Genomic DNA, 17201 nt, shown 5'->3' on the forward strand with positions numbered 1-17201 from the left:
AGAGTCCGTATGGCACATGGACTGATAAATTAGTTAGGTGATCCAATTAAACTCATTGATCTGACAGGAGCTCGACAACAACTTCACCTTGTCTTATCGTACTACTAGCAATAAATCAACGAAATGATCAATAGAGTACATTTCCTTTTCTTTCTTTTTGAGGGAATTTCCATTTCTTTGTTAGTTCGAGAGAGGATAAACGAAGGAAACCAAGCGAAGATGTGGTCATACGGATAAACTGGGGCCCGCCGGTCAGTGGGACCGCGCCAGCAGTCAACAAACAAACCAACCAACTGCCGAAGCTGCCCACTCCGGCAAGCAACTGGCCGTGGACACCCCCTCGGCTCCGGCGTCCGATCGCCATCCCCCGGAGCTCCCGAGCCACCCTTGGCTTCAAAGCCACTGCTTCCTCGCCGTGGCGGCTTCGCCTACTTAAGCGCGCACCTCCGCTGCTCGTACACTCGCAGGATACTCCACCTCTTCGACCTTCTTCCTCAGCTGGTTGGTGCTGGGTGGAGGATTCATGGTGAGCAAATTTACTAGCAAAAGGATCGATCTCTTCACTGGACATGTCGCTGTATTGGATTCTTTCTTGGATTCTTGGGCTGGATGTGCAGGGAGGTTGTTCGATGAAATGCTACAGAGAGGAGAGAGTGACTTGGTGGTATCTATTTTCGTTGGAACAGTCCGTTAGTGCCCGTGTGCTTCTTTTTGGCTCGTGCCTATAAGTCCATCTGAAAGCCCATCTCATGTTTTCCGTTTTGAGACGCCTGTATAGTTGCATACTGCTTCACATGCACTAAATCACATCAGTGAACTCTTATTAAGTACTGACTCATAGTCATTGTCTTGGAAATCTCGCGGATATCTTCTTTTTATATCTCTTCAATTCTCTAATGGCATCTTAGCTTGCAATACGTATCATTGTCAGGTTTGAAAAGTGTGTCTCAGTCGACCTCTCATAGTTTCAATCTCCTTTTCAGTTTTTGTTCAACAGACACACGGACTACATTAGTGCTGTTTGCAAGTTGATGATGCGTATGGGGACCAAGGAAGTGTTCCGTCCTTCCATCTCGTGCCTGCTGCTCCTGTTCTGCGTGGGCTGCAAATGCATTGCATCAGAATTAGAGGCGACGCAGACGGCCACCCTCAAGGTCGATGCCTCGTCACAGCTTGCTCGAAAGATCCCAGACACGCTGTTTGGGATGTTCTTTGAGGTGAGAAACTAGTTTGATTGATTTATACCAGTGTATGTTTTTTCAATGGTACATCTCGAGATTACTCAAGTTTCATCGGATGCTACGGAGTCACAGCAAAACAGACAATGTGTGTTCCATTATATTCTCGTATTAACTACCATGGCTAATGTTGTAGGAGATCAACCATGCAGGAGCTGGTGGCATATGGGCAGAACTTGTTAGTAATAGAGGTAATTCATCGTTGTTGGTTGTCGGATGTGCTGCAGTCCATTGGAACCTAAAACAGGAATAGCATGATGAATAGAAGTATATAGTTATTCCCGCTATTTTTTCTCTGAAGATGATAACTCTCCCCATGTTTGTTTAACTCAATTCTGTTTTGTCACATACCTTCAAACACATAACAATAATTGTTCGCCTAGCTTCAAATATGATAGTTGATCTTGAGTATATATCTGGAATAATAAAAAGTAGGTTTTTTTCCTACAGAAATATTTCCCATGGAATCATCCAATGCATTTTGTTATTCAGGTTTTGAAGCTGGAGGGCTCCATACGCCATCAAATATTGACCCATGGTCTATAATCGGAGATGACTCTTCCGTATTTGTAGCGACTGATCGTACATCATGTTTCAGTCGAAACATTATTGCGCTTCGGATGGAGGTTCTCTGCGATGACTGCCCAGCTGGTGGCGTTGGCATTTACAACCCTGGGTTCTGGGGCATGGTATGATACGATTTTAAGTTGACCATAATTTGATCACTTGTATCGCCATGCAAATTATAGGTTGATGAACAATATAACTTGATATCAATGTATCATTTGATAGTAATGCTTTTTTGCGTGTATCCTTTTGTCTGTCTTGCAAGGCAGCTGGCAGTATTTTGACCTCCTTGCATTTTGTTTGGTATAATTTTTATGTAGTGCAAACTTTAATATCCCAATGTATGCAAAATGAAGTACATATTTGTTTTTCCTAAACCTTTCTACTCCTTTTTATCCAATTTAGTAATTACCCTTACCATTTTATTTTTCAGAACATAGAAGATGGAAAGACGTACAATCTCGTTATGTACATTAAATCGGCTGAAGCTGCAGAATTGACAGTTTCACTAGCAAGCTCTGATGGGTTGCAGAAGCTAGCTTCAGCTACCGTACCGTTAGTATCATTTTTCTCAATGTTTCGTCAGGAGTAGGGCGACATTATTTCAATTATTTAAATGATTATGTTGTTTCAGAGTTGCTGGCACTTCCAGCTGGACAAAAGTGGAGCAGAAATTTATTGCTAAAGGAACAAACAGAACCTCAAGACTTCAGATAACATCTAACAAGAAGGGGGTTGTATGGCTTGATCAAGTATCACTCATGCCTTCAGACACGTTTAAGGTATATTGTATTTCTATATTCTTGATGTTGATAAGAACTGAACGCAGGCAGAGATCCAAGGCTTTAGAAAACTGAACTATACATCAATTGAAGAGCAAACTCTGAACACAAAGCACTGATCTATTGTAGTAAAATTTCTCCTGGCATTGGCAAAAACAATCTGCTGCCAGAAGCATGATAGGTTTGATAGACCTAGGTATAAGTCATAATAATATTGACCTAATATTAAAAAATTATTATTTTCCATTAAGTCTTAAAGTTTGTTTGGTCTGATTATCTTGGTTATGTTTAAATTCTTGCATGGGTCGTCTGGCAAGTCCATTGCAATTTTCAATTTTTCATACTAATGTGGGGGCACATTTCTATTTCTCTACCTCAAAAGAGGAACACTAGTTTCGAGCCTATGGTGCTACACTTATTGAGAAATTTGATTACAAACCAAGTAGAACCAAGTCTGGAATGTTACATTATTTTTTGCGGAAGCATTGTGTTTTAAGTGGATACTCTGTGTTGTATATATTTTCCAGGATATCAGCAAATGCTCTAGGTACATCTTTGTCATGCTTATGGTGCTTGAGTTTATCTGAGTATGTAACTGCCTTTTTTAACTTATGATCCAGGGACATGGTTTTCGCAAAGAATTGATATCAATGCTTTTGGATCTAAAACCACGATTCTTGAGATTCCCTGGTATGGCCGGCTGAGTCTTGTCAAATTTATGCTCAGTTCATTGGGGGCTTCACGCTAATGTCTAGAGTCGTACGAGATAATTTACTGGATGTGATATTTTCCCATATTGCTTAAACCTGATTATCCTTACATTGAGATCAGAACTAGCGAGACCTAGCTGAATTGGGACCTTATTTTGCCCAGTTAAAGAAATTCACTGAGCCAATTAATGACAATGCCTAGTCTGATGTTCAGCCAAAATATGAGAGAATTAGATTTCATTGTTTTCTTAGTTAACTAATATATCAGTACCATATGCAAGTTACATTAACTGACTGAATTTCATATCTTCCAAGTTGAATGTGTGCTCTGACAATTCTAATTAGACATCCTCTTCCATATAAATGTGTTCCTTTATCTAAGTTAATACTCCATTCCCTTGGAAAAATGTAATACTCCGTTAAAATGAATCCAACAGGTCCCAAATTAAGTTTATAAAGACTGTCTGATTTTTAGTGTTTTCATTACTTTTACATGGTTTACTTGGAATGTATTATAGGTGGTTGCTTTGTTGAAGGCGACTGGTTAAGAAATGCATTCAGGTGGAGAGAATCTATTGGTCCATGGGAAGAGAGGCCTGGACACTTTGGAGATGTTTGGCATTACTGGACTGACGATGGCCTTGGATATTATGAATTTCTTCAGGTACCAGCCAAGTAGTGAACATGATTTCACCTTTTTTCCTTTTATATTCTACTTGAACCATAGAGCTCCTAACCATTTATTATCTTAAAAATCCATATCAAAGCTTTCTGAAGACCTGGGTGCTGCTCCAATCTGGGTATTCAACAATGGTAAATATCTTCATATTTTATAATATGAATGATTAGCGGTATTGGCCTCCTTAAAACTGGAGTTCTCTTTTTAAATACCAGGAATCAGCCACAATGATGAAGTTAGTACCGCTGCTATTGCGCCTTTTGTAAAGGTATTGTTGAAATTTAACTTCATTTTCTAGCAAGTTAGATACATGAGTGTATGATGGATACTTCTAACTCTTGAATGAACTGCAATTTTCAAGCAATAATAACTGAGCATTGCAATGGTGCATCAACCTACTTATCTGTTTCTCAACCTTCTCCATGGATCAGCTTCTTCCATTTCTGTTATTTACTTTCGTGGTACTGTAGTATTAATAAAAACATCAAGTGATAGCCATTATTCTTACCATGAGTTAGATGTTTATCAAAGCCGTGTACAATATCCCAAAATTATTGTCTTTCTACAGGACGTATTGGACAGTCTAGAATTCGCAAGGGGGACTGCAAACTCAACATGGGGCTCTGTTAGAGCTGCAATGGGGCATCCAGAACCATTCCCAGTCAAGTATGTTGCAATTGGAAATGAAGATTGTGGGAAGAAATACTACCTCGGTAAATTTTGAACTACCTGTTAATGCAAAATGTACTCAGCTCTCATGTGTGTTCTTGATCTTGTCTGTCAACTGCTATTCTTATTCCATTCATTTCACATTATAGGTCCAAGTCTCCGTCATGCCTTGTAGATGAGAACTAAATGGTGTAAAATCATATAAATGCCAAGATTCAACCATGGCTACACCTATTAAGAAAAGTGCTCCAGATAATTAATCACAAAATTTTCCTTCCAAAATTTAGTGCATAATCCACAAAGAAATGTGATTGGACTAGTGAGCTGAAACAACACTTCATGAGCAAATTGATAGTGATTTATGTTCCCATGAAAGAAAAAATGAAGTGAGTGAAGCATAGAATATATAGCACTACTAGCTAAAATAGGAAAAGAGGAATAAATTCACCATAAAGTAGTTCCACCTGATCGAGTGGCAGTTCTGTATTTTCACATAAACTGTATAAAGAGAAACCATCTGAAATAAATCTTGTAGTTACATTATGCTTTGATTCTGTTGAACAGGTAATTATCTCAAGTTCTACAATGCTATAAGAGAAGCCTATCCAGACATTCAGATGATCTCAAACTGTGATGGTTCATCCAAACCACTTGACCATCCTGCTGATCTGTATGATTTCCATGTAAATTACCCGTGACACATTTGCTCGACTCATTTCCTCTGTTAAGATTGTACTTGGTTATCACCACTGCTTTGTTTTCCCCTTGAATTAGAATCTGAAATGCTGCTTTTTCTATAGGTCTACACTGATTCGAAGACTTTGTTTAACATGAAGGGTACATTTGATCGAACTTCTCGTACTGGGCCCAAGGTATGCCTCAGTACTCACGGTTCACTCTATCTTTCCATTTGTGGGAGAAATGCTTGTGACATAGGCTTGATGGCCTTTGAAATGTTCTGTTACCACATAGTTCAGCACCTCTGCCTTTCATTAGGGATGTTCTTGCGATAGTGGTGTGTTTTGTGGGTTCCTTGGTTTATCATCACCATTATTCAGAACTCTGATTTGTAATGAATATGATAACTAATGATGATGATGAGAAATGCTCATACAATCAACTGTAGGAATTTAGACTTGAACCAGAACCTGCATCTTTTTGCATTTCCACTTGAACCACATTTAACTTAGCTCTAGTTTCCGTGAAGTCACGAAATGCCAACCTGCAGAAGTGCACTTACTGAAGTCTTTGATGGTGCTTGCATGTCCTGGAAAATCTTGGGCTTTTCATTTGTTCTCTTGATTACAAAATAACATAGCTCTCCTGCATATCCCTGTGTTTTGACAATATGAATATTGGATAGGCTTTTGTCAGTGAGTATGCTGTTTGGAGAAGTGATGCGGGTAGAGGAAGCCTTCTTGCTTCACTGGCAGAGGCTGCTTTCCTCACTGGACTAGAGAAGAACAGGTGATCTCTCCTTATTATTTGTCTCTTGGTCGTTCACCTGTTTGGTCATCACATCTGCAGTTTTCCAGTGAAGATTTATATACTATATGTGTTCATCAAGTTAGAGTCTCATGGAGCTTGTTCTACTCTTGTAGCAACGAGCTATTGATCTGTACCGTGGGTTAGCTGACCTCTTGTTCGTTCTTTGCAGTGATATTGTTCAGATGGCAAGTTATGCGCCACTCTTTGTAAACGACAATGATCAAACGTTAGCATCGATGGCTATCTTTTTCTTCATTTCTTTAGTTCTTATTGATTAATATTGCAGTAATTATGTTTGAATTGAACAATTAGGTGGAACCCAGACGCTATTGTCTTCAACTCCTGGCAGCAATACGGAACTCCTAGTTACTGGATGCAGAAGCTTTTCCGCGAATCTAGTGGTGCCATGCTTCATCCAGCTACAATCAGTTCCAACTACTCTGGTTCTCTGGCAGCATCTGCTATCACCTGGCAGGAAGATTCTGGGAATAGCTTCTTGAGAGTAAAGGCAAGTAACGTTCCTACTATGTAGTATCCGGAGGAGGAGGACGTAGATTCTTGGTGTTAATGTTGGAAGCTCCTTTGCAGATTGTGAACTTTGGATCAGACAAGGTGAGCCTCACAATCTCTGCGACTGGGCTTCAGGCTAGCATCAATGCGCTGGGGTCAAACGCTACTGTTCTGACGTCTAGTAATGTGATGGATGAAAATTCTTTCAGTAACCCAACCAAGGTAGTATACCATCTCTGCTTGTGAGTAGGTGTAGACTGTAGAGCATGTTGTGGGTTTTGGTATCGTTCTTCTGGGAGAGCTGCTCGTCTGAAGCTGAATCTTGCTTATGATGAACAAAATGCAGGTTGTGCCTGTGACAACCCAGCTGGGCAACGCTGCAGAGCAGATGCAGGTCACACTTGCTGCCCACTCCTTCTCCTCTTTCGACCTTGCGCTGGCTCAGTCGAAGCTTGTCGCGGAGATGTGAAGCAGCCACACGAGGTTAGGGACAGATGGAAACACGGCAAATACACGAGGCGAGATACACACGTGCAGGAGGCTGCCAGTAATTATTATACATGTATCTTGATAAAGCACTATACAGTGTAACAAAAAGAAGATGCTGCATACAGTATTTTACTATAAATAAAGTTGATATCGGGGTGATCTGCAGTTAATTTTCCCTTGTACGGAGTACATGCTTTGTTTTGGATCCATATATATGCAACAGCTAGGAAGAGTGAACAAGCATGGACACATGAATATCTTTGCGATCTGTATTCACTTTCACAAAACATTGCACATAAATAAAAAAGTCGCAACCTCATGAGGAACGCATTCTGTATTCACTTTGAAAAAATATTTGGATACAGAGCTTACAGATCCCTAGGAGTATTTGGCAAAACCTGTGTGGGTATCTCCACAAAAAATTGGATACCTGCATACTACAGTCTACAGAGGAGTTAGTACATTACAATCACTGGCTGCTGAGGGAGATGGTATCCTAATTCCTAGCTACTAGAATTGGATATCGTAGGCTGAAAGAGGCAGGGAGTAATCGATGTCTCCAGCTCCGTCGAAGTCGTTGCCGAGCGTATCCCACGCATCCTGTGCTATCACGTCGTCTCCTCTCTCATCGGCCACGAAGCCTTCCAGCGAGCTCGCATGCTGATGCTGCTGCTGGCCTTCTTCTTGGATCTTGCCTCCGTGTTCCTTCACTGCTGGCACCTCTTCGAGCTCCGCCTCCATCAATCTCGTGCCGGCTCCTTCTTGTATCATGGCTTGGCCCCCGTCCGACGCCATTTCAGGTTCTGACAATCTCTCGAGCTCCTCATCCAACCCCCCCGCCCAACTCATGATCCCGTCGTCGTCGTCGTCGTCCTCGTCGTCGTCGTCGTCGTCGTCGTCGTCCTCGTCCTCGTTCTCGTCGTCTTTGCCGGCTTCTTCTTGGATCATGCCGTTGTCCTCCCCTCGCGGGCTTTCCAGAAGAGCCTCCAACGAGTTCACCAAATCGTCGTCCTCGTCCATGACGTCGGTTGGCGCTTCAGCCGTGGGCCGTGGAGAAGGTGCGACCGGCTGCGAGCGAGGTGATATACGAGGACGTTCTTGTGGTGCGACCGGCTGCGAGCGAGGTGATATACGAGGACGTTGTTGTGGTGCGACCGGCTGAGGCATCGCCGGAGCAGGACACTGTGGACGCACCGGTGGCACTGGAACCTCCAGTGGCGCCGGTGTTGGGCGCATCCGCTTGGGAGGCGGTGGCTCGACAACGTGCTGCGCGTTGGTGACGCCAGGCTGCTGTGGTCGCGAGGAAAGATCAAGAGCACCCGGGGGCGGTCGCTTCTTGATCGACTGCGGCTGCATGATCTTTGAAAGCCCAGGCGCCGCTTGTTCTTGTCGACGCGGCTGCTGCTGCTGCTGAAGGGCCATAGCAGTGGCGAATTCTTGTCGACGTAGCTGCTGCTGCTGCACGGCCATGCCATTGGCGGGTCCTTGTCGATGCAGCTGCTGCTGCTGCTGAACGACCATGGCATTGGCGGGTGCTTGTCGACGCGGAAGCTGCTGCTGCTGCACGGCCATGGCATTGGCGGGTACTTGTAGACGCAGCAGCTGCTGCTGGTGCTGAACTGCCATGGCAGCGGCGGCTTCTTGTCTACGCGGCAGCTGCTGCTGTTGCAGGGCCATGGCATTGGCGGCTTCTTGTTGGTGCTGGTTGGCCGCGGCCGCCATGGCACTGTCGTCGGGTTGAAGAGGAAGATCATCCCCTGCCAAAGATTCCTGGAGCGTGACGAGGTCCTTGGAATTGAGAGGGATGTAGAGCCTGCAGAAGACGCGCTCCCTTCCTTCGGCGTCGACGACGGCAGAGTCGTCCAGGCCGGAGCAGCGGTACTCATCCATCCGCCAATCCGTCTTGCGGCTCTTGTTCTTGTACACGTACTTGAGGGTCTCGTGGGAGCCGATGATCACGCCGGCGCGGTTCTTGATGTCCTTCTTCTCGGTGCCGACCCAGCTGCCGGGGCCGGCGGCGCGCGACATCCTGAACCCATTCCCGGCCTTCTGCCGCTTGACGGTGGTGAAGAAGAAGCGGTTGTGGGTCCTGGGAAGCCGGGTGTACCTCTTCGCCAGATCCTTGGGCTCGAAATCGTACACTTGCACCTTGGAGATCACCGCGGCCGTGTCCGGGAGCGGCCCGCCGAGGACATGGCGCCGGAGGTAGACGCTGATCGCCTCCTCATGCGACGGAACGAACCGGGCGCCGGAGCGGAGCGCGTGCAGGACATCGGCCGTGCTCATCCGCGGCGCCATCTTTTGCATGAGAGAGCTTGCTAGAGGCCGGGCCGTCGATCGAGTGCTTTTTTGGTGTGGTAGAAGCTAGGGATTGCCTGAGCATAAATACTCCGCATGCCCAATCTAGAGACGGTGACCTAACCGGATGCTACTTCAATTCCGACACGCACACTGATAAGCATGGACACTATATATCCTGCTCGAACTCACACCGTCTGTCACACGGACTGGAACTATACACGGACATGAACACGACACTGTTAGACGTTAGTTGGATTTCTTTGGGTTTGATGATAGCATGCACGATCCTAATCGGACTGACACAGACAGGACCTACACAAACGAACACGACGCCGTACCCACATCGGACTATTATTCCTAACAAGGTCGAATATACGTTGCATCGTGTAATGTGTTATCTTCCCCTTGTGGACTTATCTAGCTATGTCCTGTAATGTGTTATCGTGTGGCCTGGCGTGTTAACTTTGCTTGTGATCCGTGGGATCGAGTTGTGTGAACTATGTTGATGTACCGAACTATGTTGCCGTTGCTAGCTTTGGTCTATATAAAGCCGGGCCTTTGACTTCTGTTTTAAATATGAACCGTTTAGCATATTTATGGACTCTACATTCTCGTTGGGGATTCGGATTCTTAAGCAAAATTGAGTTTATTAAGATTATTCAACTTAATTCTCAGTCAACACCAAAGAAAAATGCATCGGAAGTTACCTTGTGAGAATGACCTTCGGTGTACAGGAGATGATTGGGTTCTGATCCTTCTTGACAAACTGAATAAAGACATGAGGGACAAACTCATGTTTATTTGGTGGAGGGCTTGGCATCATAGAAATAATATAATCTTCAGTGATGGTAAGGTCTCTATTAAAAATTCGATTAGTTTCTTACAGAATTATTTAGCTACTTTGCAGAATTTGAAGAAGAGGGATATAGTGGTGGATAGAAAGGGTAAAAGCAAAATAGATAAGCCACCAAGCCTGAAAGTGATTTCTCCAAACATGGAGAAGCAGGAAGCTAAAACCTGGGAGAAGCCTCCTAATGGGTGGATAAAGTGTAATGTTGATGCCAGTTTCTTGGTGGACGACAAGAAGGGTAGCTGGGGGTCGATCATTCGAAATCATCTCGGAGATACTATTCTGTCCGCTTGGGGAGTCATACAAAATTGCCAAAGTGCTGAAATGGGAGAAGCGATTGCATGCCTAGAAGGTTTTAAACTGGGCGCTGCTAATAGCGCTTTGAACCTCATTATAGAAACTGATTGTGCTGCTGTTATTGAGGCATTCGAGGATGACAGGATCAGGTCTGAGCTATGTTTCATTGCAAAGGACTTCAAAAGGATGAAACCTACGGATCGACAAGTTATCCTATCCAAAGTTAGCAGATCTTGCAATACTGTAGCGCATGGTTTATGTCAATTTAGCCGTAGTGTGTTGTGTGATGGGGTTTTACAAGGTGCGGTGCCGACCTGCGTGTCGAAAGCGGCCTTGAACGATTGTAACCAAAACTTTGTTATTTGATTAATACACAACACATTTTCAAAAAAAAAAAAAAAAATGCATCGGATCACTGGATTGCTGGATGATCTCATATCTGCAACTGAGAAAATCCAAAGCACGCTTAATCGAAAAAAAAAACATCTTGTTAGCATGAGTATCATAGATCAGGATGTCACAATAACCCAACAAAAATACGCAAACACAATCATGTTGTCACTCCTCACCATACCATGCATAGGGAAAGCATCAACAAGGTGTGATTTGATTTGGATTTTTAGAGCCAGTAGGTTACCAGCAAAAAGTATACATACATATACAGCATGAACATGGTTACATAACACAAGTTCGGAATTCGTAGCATTACAAAGTACAACACCACTAGAAGAAATACACTCACACAGATGAACAGTGTGTTGGGAGTTTGGAACCACTATGCAAGAAAGAACTCGGACAGATTATGAGGGTGAACTGCCATCAGCATTGTTCTTCTTCTTATGATGGAACATTCCTGAGATGCTAGGCAGCATGAAGCTCTTCTTCAACAGAGCTTTGCTGTTCTTCTGATGCCCATTGCTCTTTTCGTTGGCTCTTGGGGCGGAAGCCCTGTGCACAGAGTTAGACGGAGCATCTGCTAGCGATGTGGCTCCCACCGGAGGCATGTAGGCCTCGGCGTTTTTGTTTTGTTCTTCCTTCTCTCGCCACCTCTTGAGCTCACTTTCCACCGCCTTGTTTGCTGCTTCCGCCGTCTCTGCCTTCTTTAGCGCCTCCTCTGTCGCCAGTTCCATGTCTTCCATCTCCTTCCGAGCAGCTTCCAGTTTCTTGATTGCCTCATTCTCGCTTGCTCTAACAGCTTCCACCTGGGCCATAGCAGCAGCAACCTTCATCTCGGCCAGCTTCTCCGACTGTTCCACCTTTCGGCTTAAAGATTCAAACTCCTCCTTCGAGATGGTGATATTTGCACCTGGTTCTGAAATTGAAGCACGTGCAGCAGTTGCCCTGTCCGTTAGTTGCCTGATCTGATCAAGAGCCTTTGATTCAGCCGCTTTTGCTACTTCTGCTTCCTTCAAGGAGGACTGTAACTTCTGCTCGGCTTCCACTAATGCACTGCGTGCTGCTTCAGCTTCATCTCTTAACTCAGCTGCGCGTGTCTGCATCACCTCAGCTTCCTGAAGAGCATTTTTTGACTCGGAAGACAACTGCTCTAGGGCCAACATCAGGTCATCCGAAGCTAATGTTGCATCCGCTTCTGTGGCAACCGCTGTCTCAAGATCAGATTTACACTTCTGGAGCTTAACATGTAGGTCTCCCACAATAGATTCAATTTCTGCATCTTTATGTTTCAGCTGATTGTGTTCCTCCTTTACAGCCTGTAACTCCAGCCTCAGAGATTCAACCAAACTGCTAAGAGAAGTTTCCTCTTGTGCAACTTTCTGCAACGTTTCTTTAGCATCATCCAGCTCTGTGCTGACAGCAGAAACGGCCTCCAAATCCCGAGCTCTGGCATCTTCAATCTGCTTCTGCAAAGATGCAATCTCAGAATAAGTCTCATCTAGTTTCTCTTGGAGGCTCTTGCAAGCTACAGGATCAAAACCATTTCTCAAAGCTGACAATTTCCTCCGACTTTCTTCCAGAGCTTCTTTACAGGTTTTCCTGGCAACATCCTTCTCAGCAAGAACGTGTGCCTCCTCTTCACGTGCTTGCTCCGTGGCTGCCTTAGCATGCATAAGTGACTCCTGAACTTGTGCAATCTCAGTACGGAGCTGCGATGCCTTTTCCTTGTTTGCTTCAGAAGACTGCATGGACTCTGCTTCCTGCTGAGCAGCAAATAACTTGGCATCCAGCGAGGTTTCAAAATCCTTTCTCAGTTTTCTAAGCTCTTGCTTTGCTGCATCAAGATCTGCCAGAGCAACAGTATACTGTTCCCTCGCATTGTCTAGCTCTTGTTTCAAAGGACCATCCTTTCCAACTGCTTCACCAGAGCTTCCACCTTCAAGCTCCTTTGTTCGGATATTTGCATCTTCTGTTGCTTTAATATTCAGTTCTTTTGACTTGTTAACTGCATCAAGCTTATTTGTTAGATCCTCAACGGTTTTTTTAGCTCTCTCCAGTTCAGAGAGGGCTTGAGCTCTGGTAGTCTCAGCGTTACTCAGCTGTTCCTTGTATTTATCCAGTTCTTTCTGGGCTAAGTGCAGCTCTGTCTCCTTTGCCAACACCCTCTGCCACAGAACAAAATTAGATGCGCAAAGGATCAGTATGATCATATAGTTCTGGAATACTACCTCCGTTCCAAAATAATTGTCGCAACTTTATCTAGATATGAATGTATCTATTGCATTTTAATGTGCAGAAGATACATCCGTACCTAAAAAAAGTTCGACAATTATTTCGGAACGGAGGGAATACAAGCTACTAGATCCAAGTGAACTGAAACTGATAAAAAAAACACCCTATAGAGACTGGTTAACATTGATAACATGGTAATATAGCAGCATCTATGGAAAACTAGGGTGGAACCAATTGGAAGGAACCAACATGTACTACATGTGGCCCATGATACATCATATCTAATGCACGAATCAAGATACATGAAAAGCAGTTTAGGAACAACCTTATTCTACATATTCAAGAGATTGTACAAGAAAAATTAAATGTTCATTTGAAAATAGAGAGAGCACTCATTGCTCACAGGAAGTCCATGTTTCCGGTCGTGAGTTATTGCAATAATGAATAGTTTCACCAACTGACAAGTTCTCCATTCCCTCAGATAGGATCTGACTAATTCACATGAAGTCAATTCCGACTCTATTTATGGAATGGTATAGATACATCTGCAAATTCCAATTCGGAAAATTTCGATATGATGGATAGTCACATATGAAGTACCGCTGCTCACTATTATTCACTTTGTTCTTCATTATCCCTTTTAGATCCGAATTTAAGAACAACAAATTTAACTAATTGTATAAAATGTTCTTTTAAGGTTGTATAAAAGTTGTGCTTTACTAAGATAAGGAGTGAGTCGGTAGAGCTAAGAAATGTTCTGATACAACTGATGATTCCCAGTTACATCATGTCTAATACAAGATTATCGCTTAAGACAAACTTTAACAGCTGCCGAGAATGTCCAGAAACATAGCAGAGGTTAGCAATTAAAGAAAAAAAAGATAGTTTGTATAAATATAACATTGTGATAGACATGTAAAATCATTTCCCCTTGTTTCCTTGTATCAAGAGTCAAAACAGGACGTTTGCAACTTCCATAACAGCTCAGTAACTGCTTAAACTGAATTGAAGGCAATAATTGTAATTTTAGACAATGCCAAATGGATAATGGAAAGGGTGAAAGGAAAAGTTTTTAGAAAAAAAAGTGGTACAGTACAATCTGATGACTTCATAGAGTTTGATCCACAAATCTGATCACGGAAACCCAAAAGTAAGTTTTAAGTTAGCAATTCAAGCACCAATATAGCTTTTCATCAAGTTACTGCGCTTTATAATAATGAATGGCTACAGTGCATGGTTTTAAAAGGTGTTAAGGCGTCTTAGAGCGGAGGGGTGGCACTCTGACGCGTAAGCGACGCCTAGGTGGATGCTTTAGCCGCCTAGGCGCCTAAAGCGGTCGATTTTCCAAGGCGGAGGGGGGTCGCCTTGACGCCTAAGCGATGCCTTTAAAACCATCCTGCGGCGCATATAATGTATGTGTATACTAATAAATCAGCATGCAGGCCTACTATATAATCAAAAAACAAAATCGAGTAACCCTATATAATGAAATATTAAAGCACACAATTTCGGTTCGTAAATAGTACCTCTGCTTGAGGAGCCTGTGCCTTTCTGGTTGCAGATTTGTCAGATGAAAAGCGGACCTCGCCAAACAAGCTTACTGCAGCTTTAACGGATTCGAATGGAGCCCTCGTGTCAATTTCTCCAATCTCCGTCTTTTCCGGATCAGCGGAAGGTGATTTTGTCCCCATATTCTGCAGCCTGCGACAGAAAATCATCGCAAGTTACATCACATTGATAACAGAAGTATTCCTGACATATACAAGAACTAGAATGGATTAGTTTAACGAAGGCTTCCGCTAAGGTTTGGTAACAAAAAAGAGATATTTAGAAGCTAGCTACCATGATGATGATTAGTTTTACTCCCTCCGATCCATAATAGATATCGGGAACTTAGTACAAAAGTTATACTAACGTAGTACTAAATTCCCGACACTTGCTATGAATCGGAGGGAGTACAATATTCGGGGGCTAAAAACACTAAATATGTTTGTGAAGTTTGTGAAAATTTCAACATCGATTAGACCCAGCCTCTTAATCTTATATGCCCCCTACCACATCGTTCCCATTCCCATCGATGCTGAACACCACAAAATAGCAGTGCATGGGTAACATGGGTTGTAACAATGAGTTCAACACAATCTTGTGTCAATCTGCCATCCATGACACAGATCATCTCCTGACATCGAAAATGACCAGTAGAGACAGTATCCCCAGACTACATCATGATAACAACCGATTTCTCGACGAATTATTGTCCAATCGCCGAAACAGAGCATCCAGCAAAAAATGCATATGACCTCGCTAGCAGCACAGAAATTTGTCGTGGGCACCACCCCTACTACGATATTACAACGCCAATCCAACAAAAAAATCCAAAAAAACCGGTAATATCCCCAGCGACATCGTCATGACTAGGCAATTGCAGGGTCGACGCTACATTACAAGGTACTACAAACCAGCCGTCGCGATCCAGCATGTAGCCGAGACTAATTCAGAGCGGCGCTTGCATTTCAAACAGGTGGAGGCGATCATGTAATGGTATTAAGGTTGGATCGAAGAGGATCCGCCGGACCGGACCGGACCGGCCAATGCAAGAGGAGGGTTACCTGACTGACGGCGGTGATGGGCGGCCGGGGGAGCGGTTTGACCGAATTGGAAGAGGGTGGTGCGCTGGAGGTCGGGAAGTCGAGGTCCCGCGCTGCCAAGGCCGACGACACGGCGGAGGGTGGTGGCCGGTTGGAGAGCGGGAGGCGGTGGCGCGGCGGGGAGCAGGTCGTCGGAGCGGAAGGGAATGGAGGCGAAGGCCAAAGGGGGGAAAGGGGTGATGCGGTGGCGGATTTCACGGGGCGTCCGCTCCTGTCTTGGTCTATTTGCACGGAAGCCCCTGTGTGTCCCCTGATTTCTCAATGGCTCCTCCTTCTTCTTTTATTTTTTTATATTGTTCTTAGGGGCTGAGAAATTTTCCAGCTGCAACTGGGCTGGGCCTCTCACAAAACTGGGTCGCAGCTCAGCATAGCGCCTTGTTTATAGAGGTTCTGGTCGCACTGGTAAATCTGGTGGGCCAGGAGGAAGGTGATCCATGAAGATCCTTTGTCCACGCACACGTTTCTTTCTTTCGAAAATTCCACCAATCAATAATCATCAATTGCAGTACAAATAGAGCTACAAGTAATAAAATGACAAGTAGGTCAGCCACCTAGCAACGACTACAGACTGACGCGACCTAAAAGTGCGCTGCCATCCTCACCCCTCCATCGCTGCAGCCGGTCAAATTTTATCGTAGTAAAGCTTGTTGAAGTAGACAAACGAGAAATCATTGTGCTAAGAATCCAAAGGACCTGCACACTAGATCAACAACCGTCGCAAAAGATGACAACCGTAGATCGGGAGAGACTGGTCTGAGACCACACCAACGGACACGAAAAACAACCAGATCCTAGGAGATTCGTCAGACACACGACTTCACGCGTCCTCCGTCGATGCTATACACACAACCGGACCGAGGATAGGGTGGGGAGGACCTCGTCGCCACCTCACCATCCCGAAGAAGACATTGAAAACAACGTAACATAGAACGAAAACCCTCCCACCTACGAGAGGACGTGGTCCACCACACCTCCAAGGCCCCAATGCCACCGAAGACGGAGCGAACCGGCGGCGGCGCCGGCAAGGAGAAGGAACCCTAGATGGGTTTTCCTGGCCATCTCCCGATCACCTCTCATGGAGTCTCGTACGTACCGGTTTTGTTGATGCACATCTTCATCAACGTACTCCAGGGCACGCCTTTCTCTATGTCTTTTCCTATTTCACCTAGGATGTATGGCTCTAGATAAAATCGTAATTTCTAGAGAAGGAAACAGCGCCAGCGTCGCTGACAACATATCAACGAGGGTTTTCGGTCTGGTCCACAAGCTGGGCTCTTTGAGCCTTATGTTTAAAGTGTAGTTTCTACTTGTTTAATAAAAACTAGATAATGGAAGAATGTGAAAT

General features: G+C 44.3%; 2 protein-coding genes across 2 annotated transcripts; one reads left to right on the top strand and one right to left on the bottom strand.

Annotated features, from left to right (window-relative positions):
- Window positions 1–291: 291 nt before the first annotated feature.
- LOC124703253 (alpha-L-arabinofuranosidase 1-like) lies at window positions 292–7302 on the top strand. Its single transcript, XM_047235475.1, has 18 exons — window positions 292–526; window positions 998–1217; window positions 1375–1429; window positions 1731–1927; window positions 2239–2360; window positions 2440–2587; window positions 3208–3277; window positions 3816–3961; window positions 4065–4110; window positions 4192–4244; window positions 4545–4689; window positions 5210–5328; window positions 5446–5517; window positions 6009–6112; window positions 6303–6359; window positions 6446–6641; window positions 6722–6865; window positions 6990–7302. The coding sequence occupies exons 2-18, from the start codon at window positions 1032–1034 to the stop codon at window positions 7110–7112; spliced, it is 1983 nt and encodes a 660-aa protein (XP_047091431.1). The 5' UTR covers window positions 292–526; window positions 998–1031; the 3' UTR covers window positions 7113–7302.
- A 3858-nt stretch (window positions 7303–11160) lies between these two features.
- Window positions 11161–15946, bottom strand: LOC124703254 (WEB family protein At5g55860). The gene is made up of 3 exons (XM_047235476.1): window positions 15818–15946; window positions 14735–14909; window positions 11161–13141 (listed from the first exon to the last, which is right to left on the bottom strand). The coding sequence occupies exons 2-3, from the start codon at window positions 14897–14899 to the stop codon at window positions 11381–11383; spliced, it is 1926 nt and encodes a 641-aa protein (XP_047091432.1). The 5' UTR covers window positions 14900–14909; window positions 15818–15946; the 3' UTR covers window positions 11161–11380.
- Window positions 15947–17201: the final 1255 nt, after the last annotated feature.

The sequence above is a fragment of the Lolium rigidum genome, chromosome 3, assembly GCF_022539505.1.
Source record: "Lolium rigidum isolate FL_2022 chromosome 3, APGP_CSIRO_Lrig_0.1, whole genome shotgun sequence".
Lineage (NCBI taxonomy): Eukaryota > Viridiplantae > Streptophyta > Magnoliopsida > Poales > Poaceae > Lolium > Lolium rigidum.

What these genes read in the sequence shown, in the direction of transcription:
- LOC124703253 (XM_047235475.1), top strand. Translation starts at nt 1,032, where the DNA reads ATGATGCGTATGGGGACCAAGGAAGTGTTCCGTCCTTCCATCTCGTGC. An exon ending in TGGGAAGAAATACTACCTCG is followed by an intron (nt 4,690 to 5,209) that starts GTAAATTTTGAA and finishes TCTGTTGAACAG; the next exon opens with GTAATTATCTCAAGTTCTAC. An exon ending in CTGATCTGTATGATTTCCAT is followed by an intron (nt 5,329 to 5,445) that starts GTAAATTACCCG and finishes CTTTTTCTATAG; the next exon opens with GTCTACACTGATTCGAAGAC.
- LOC124703254 (XM_047235476.1), bottom strand. Translation starts at nt 14,899, where the DNA reads ATGGGGACAAAATCACCTTCCGCTGATCCGGAAAAGACGGAGATTGGA. An exon ending in CACAGGCTCCTCAAGCAGAG is followed by an intron (nt 13,142 to 14,734) that starts GTACTATTTACG and finishes GTTCTGTGGCAG; the next exon opens with AGGGTGTTGGCAAAGGAGAC.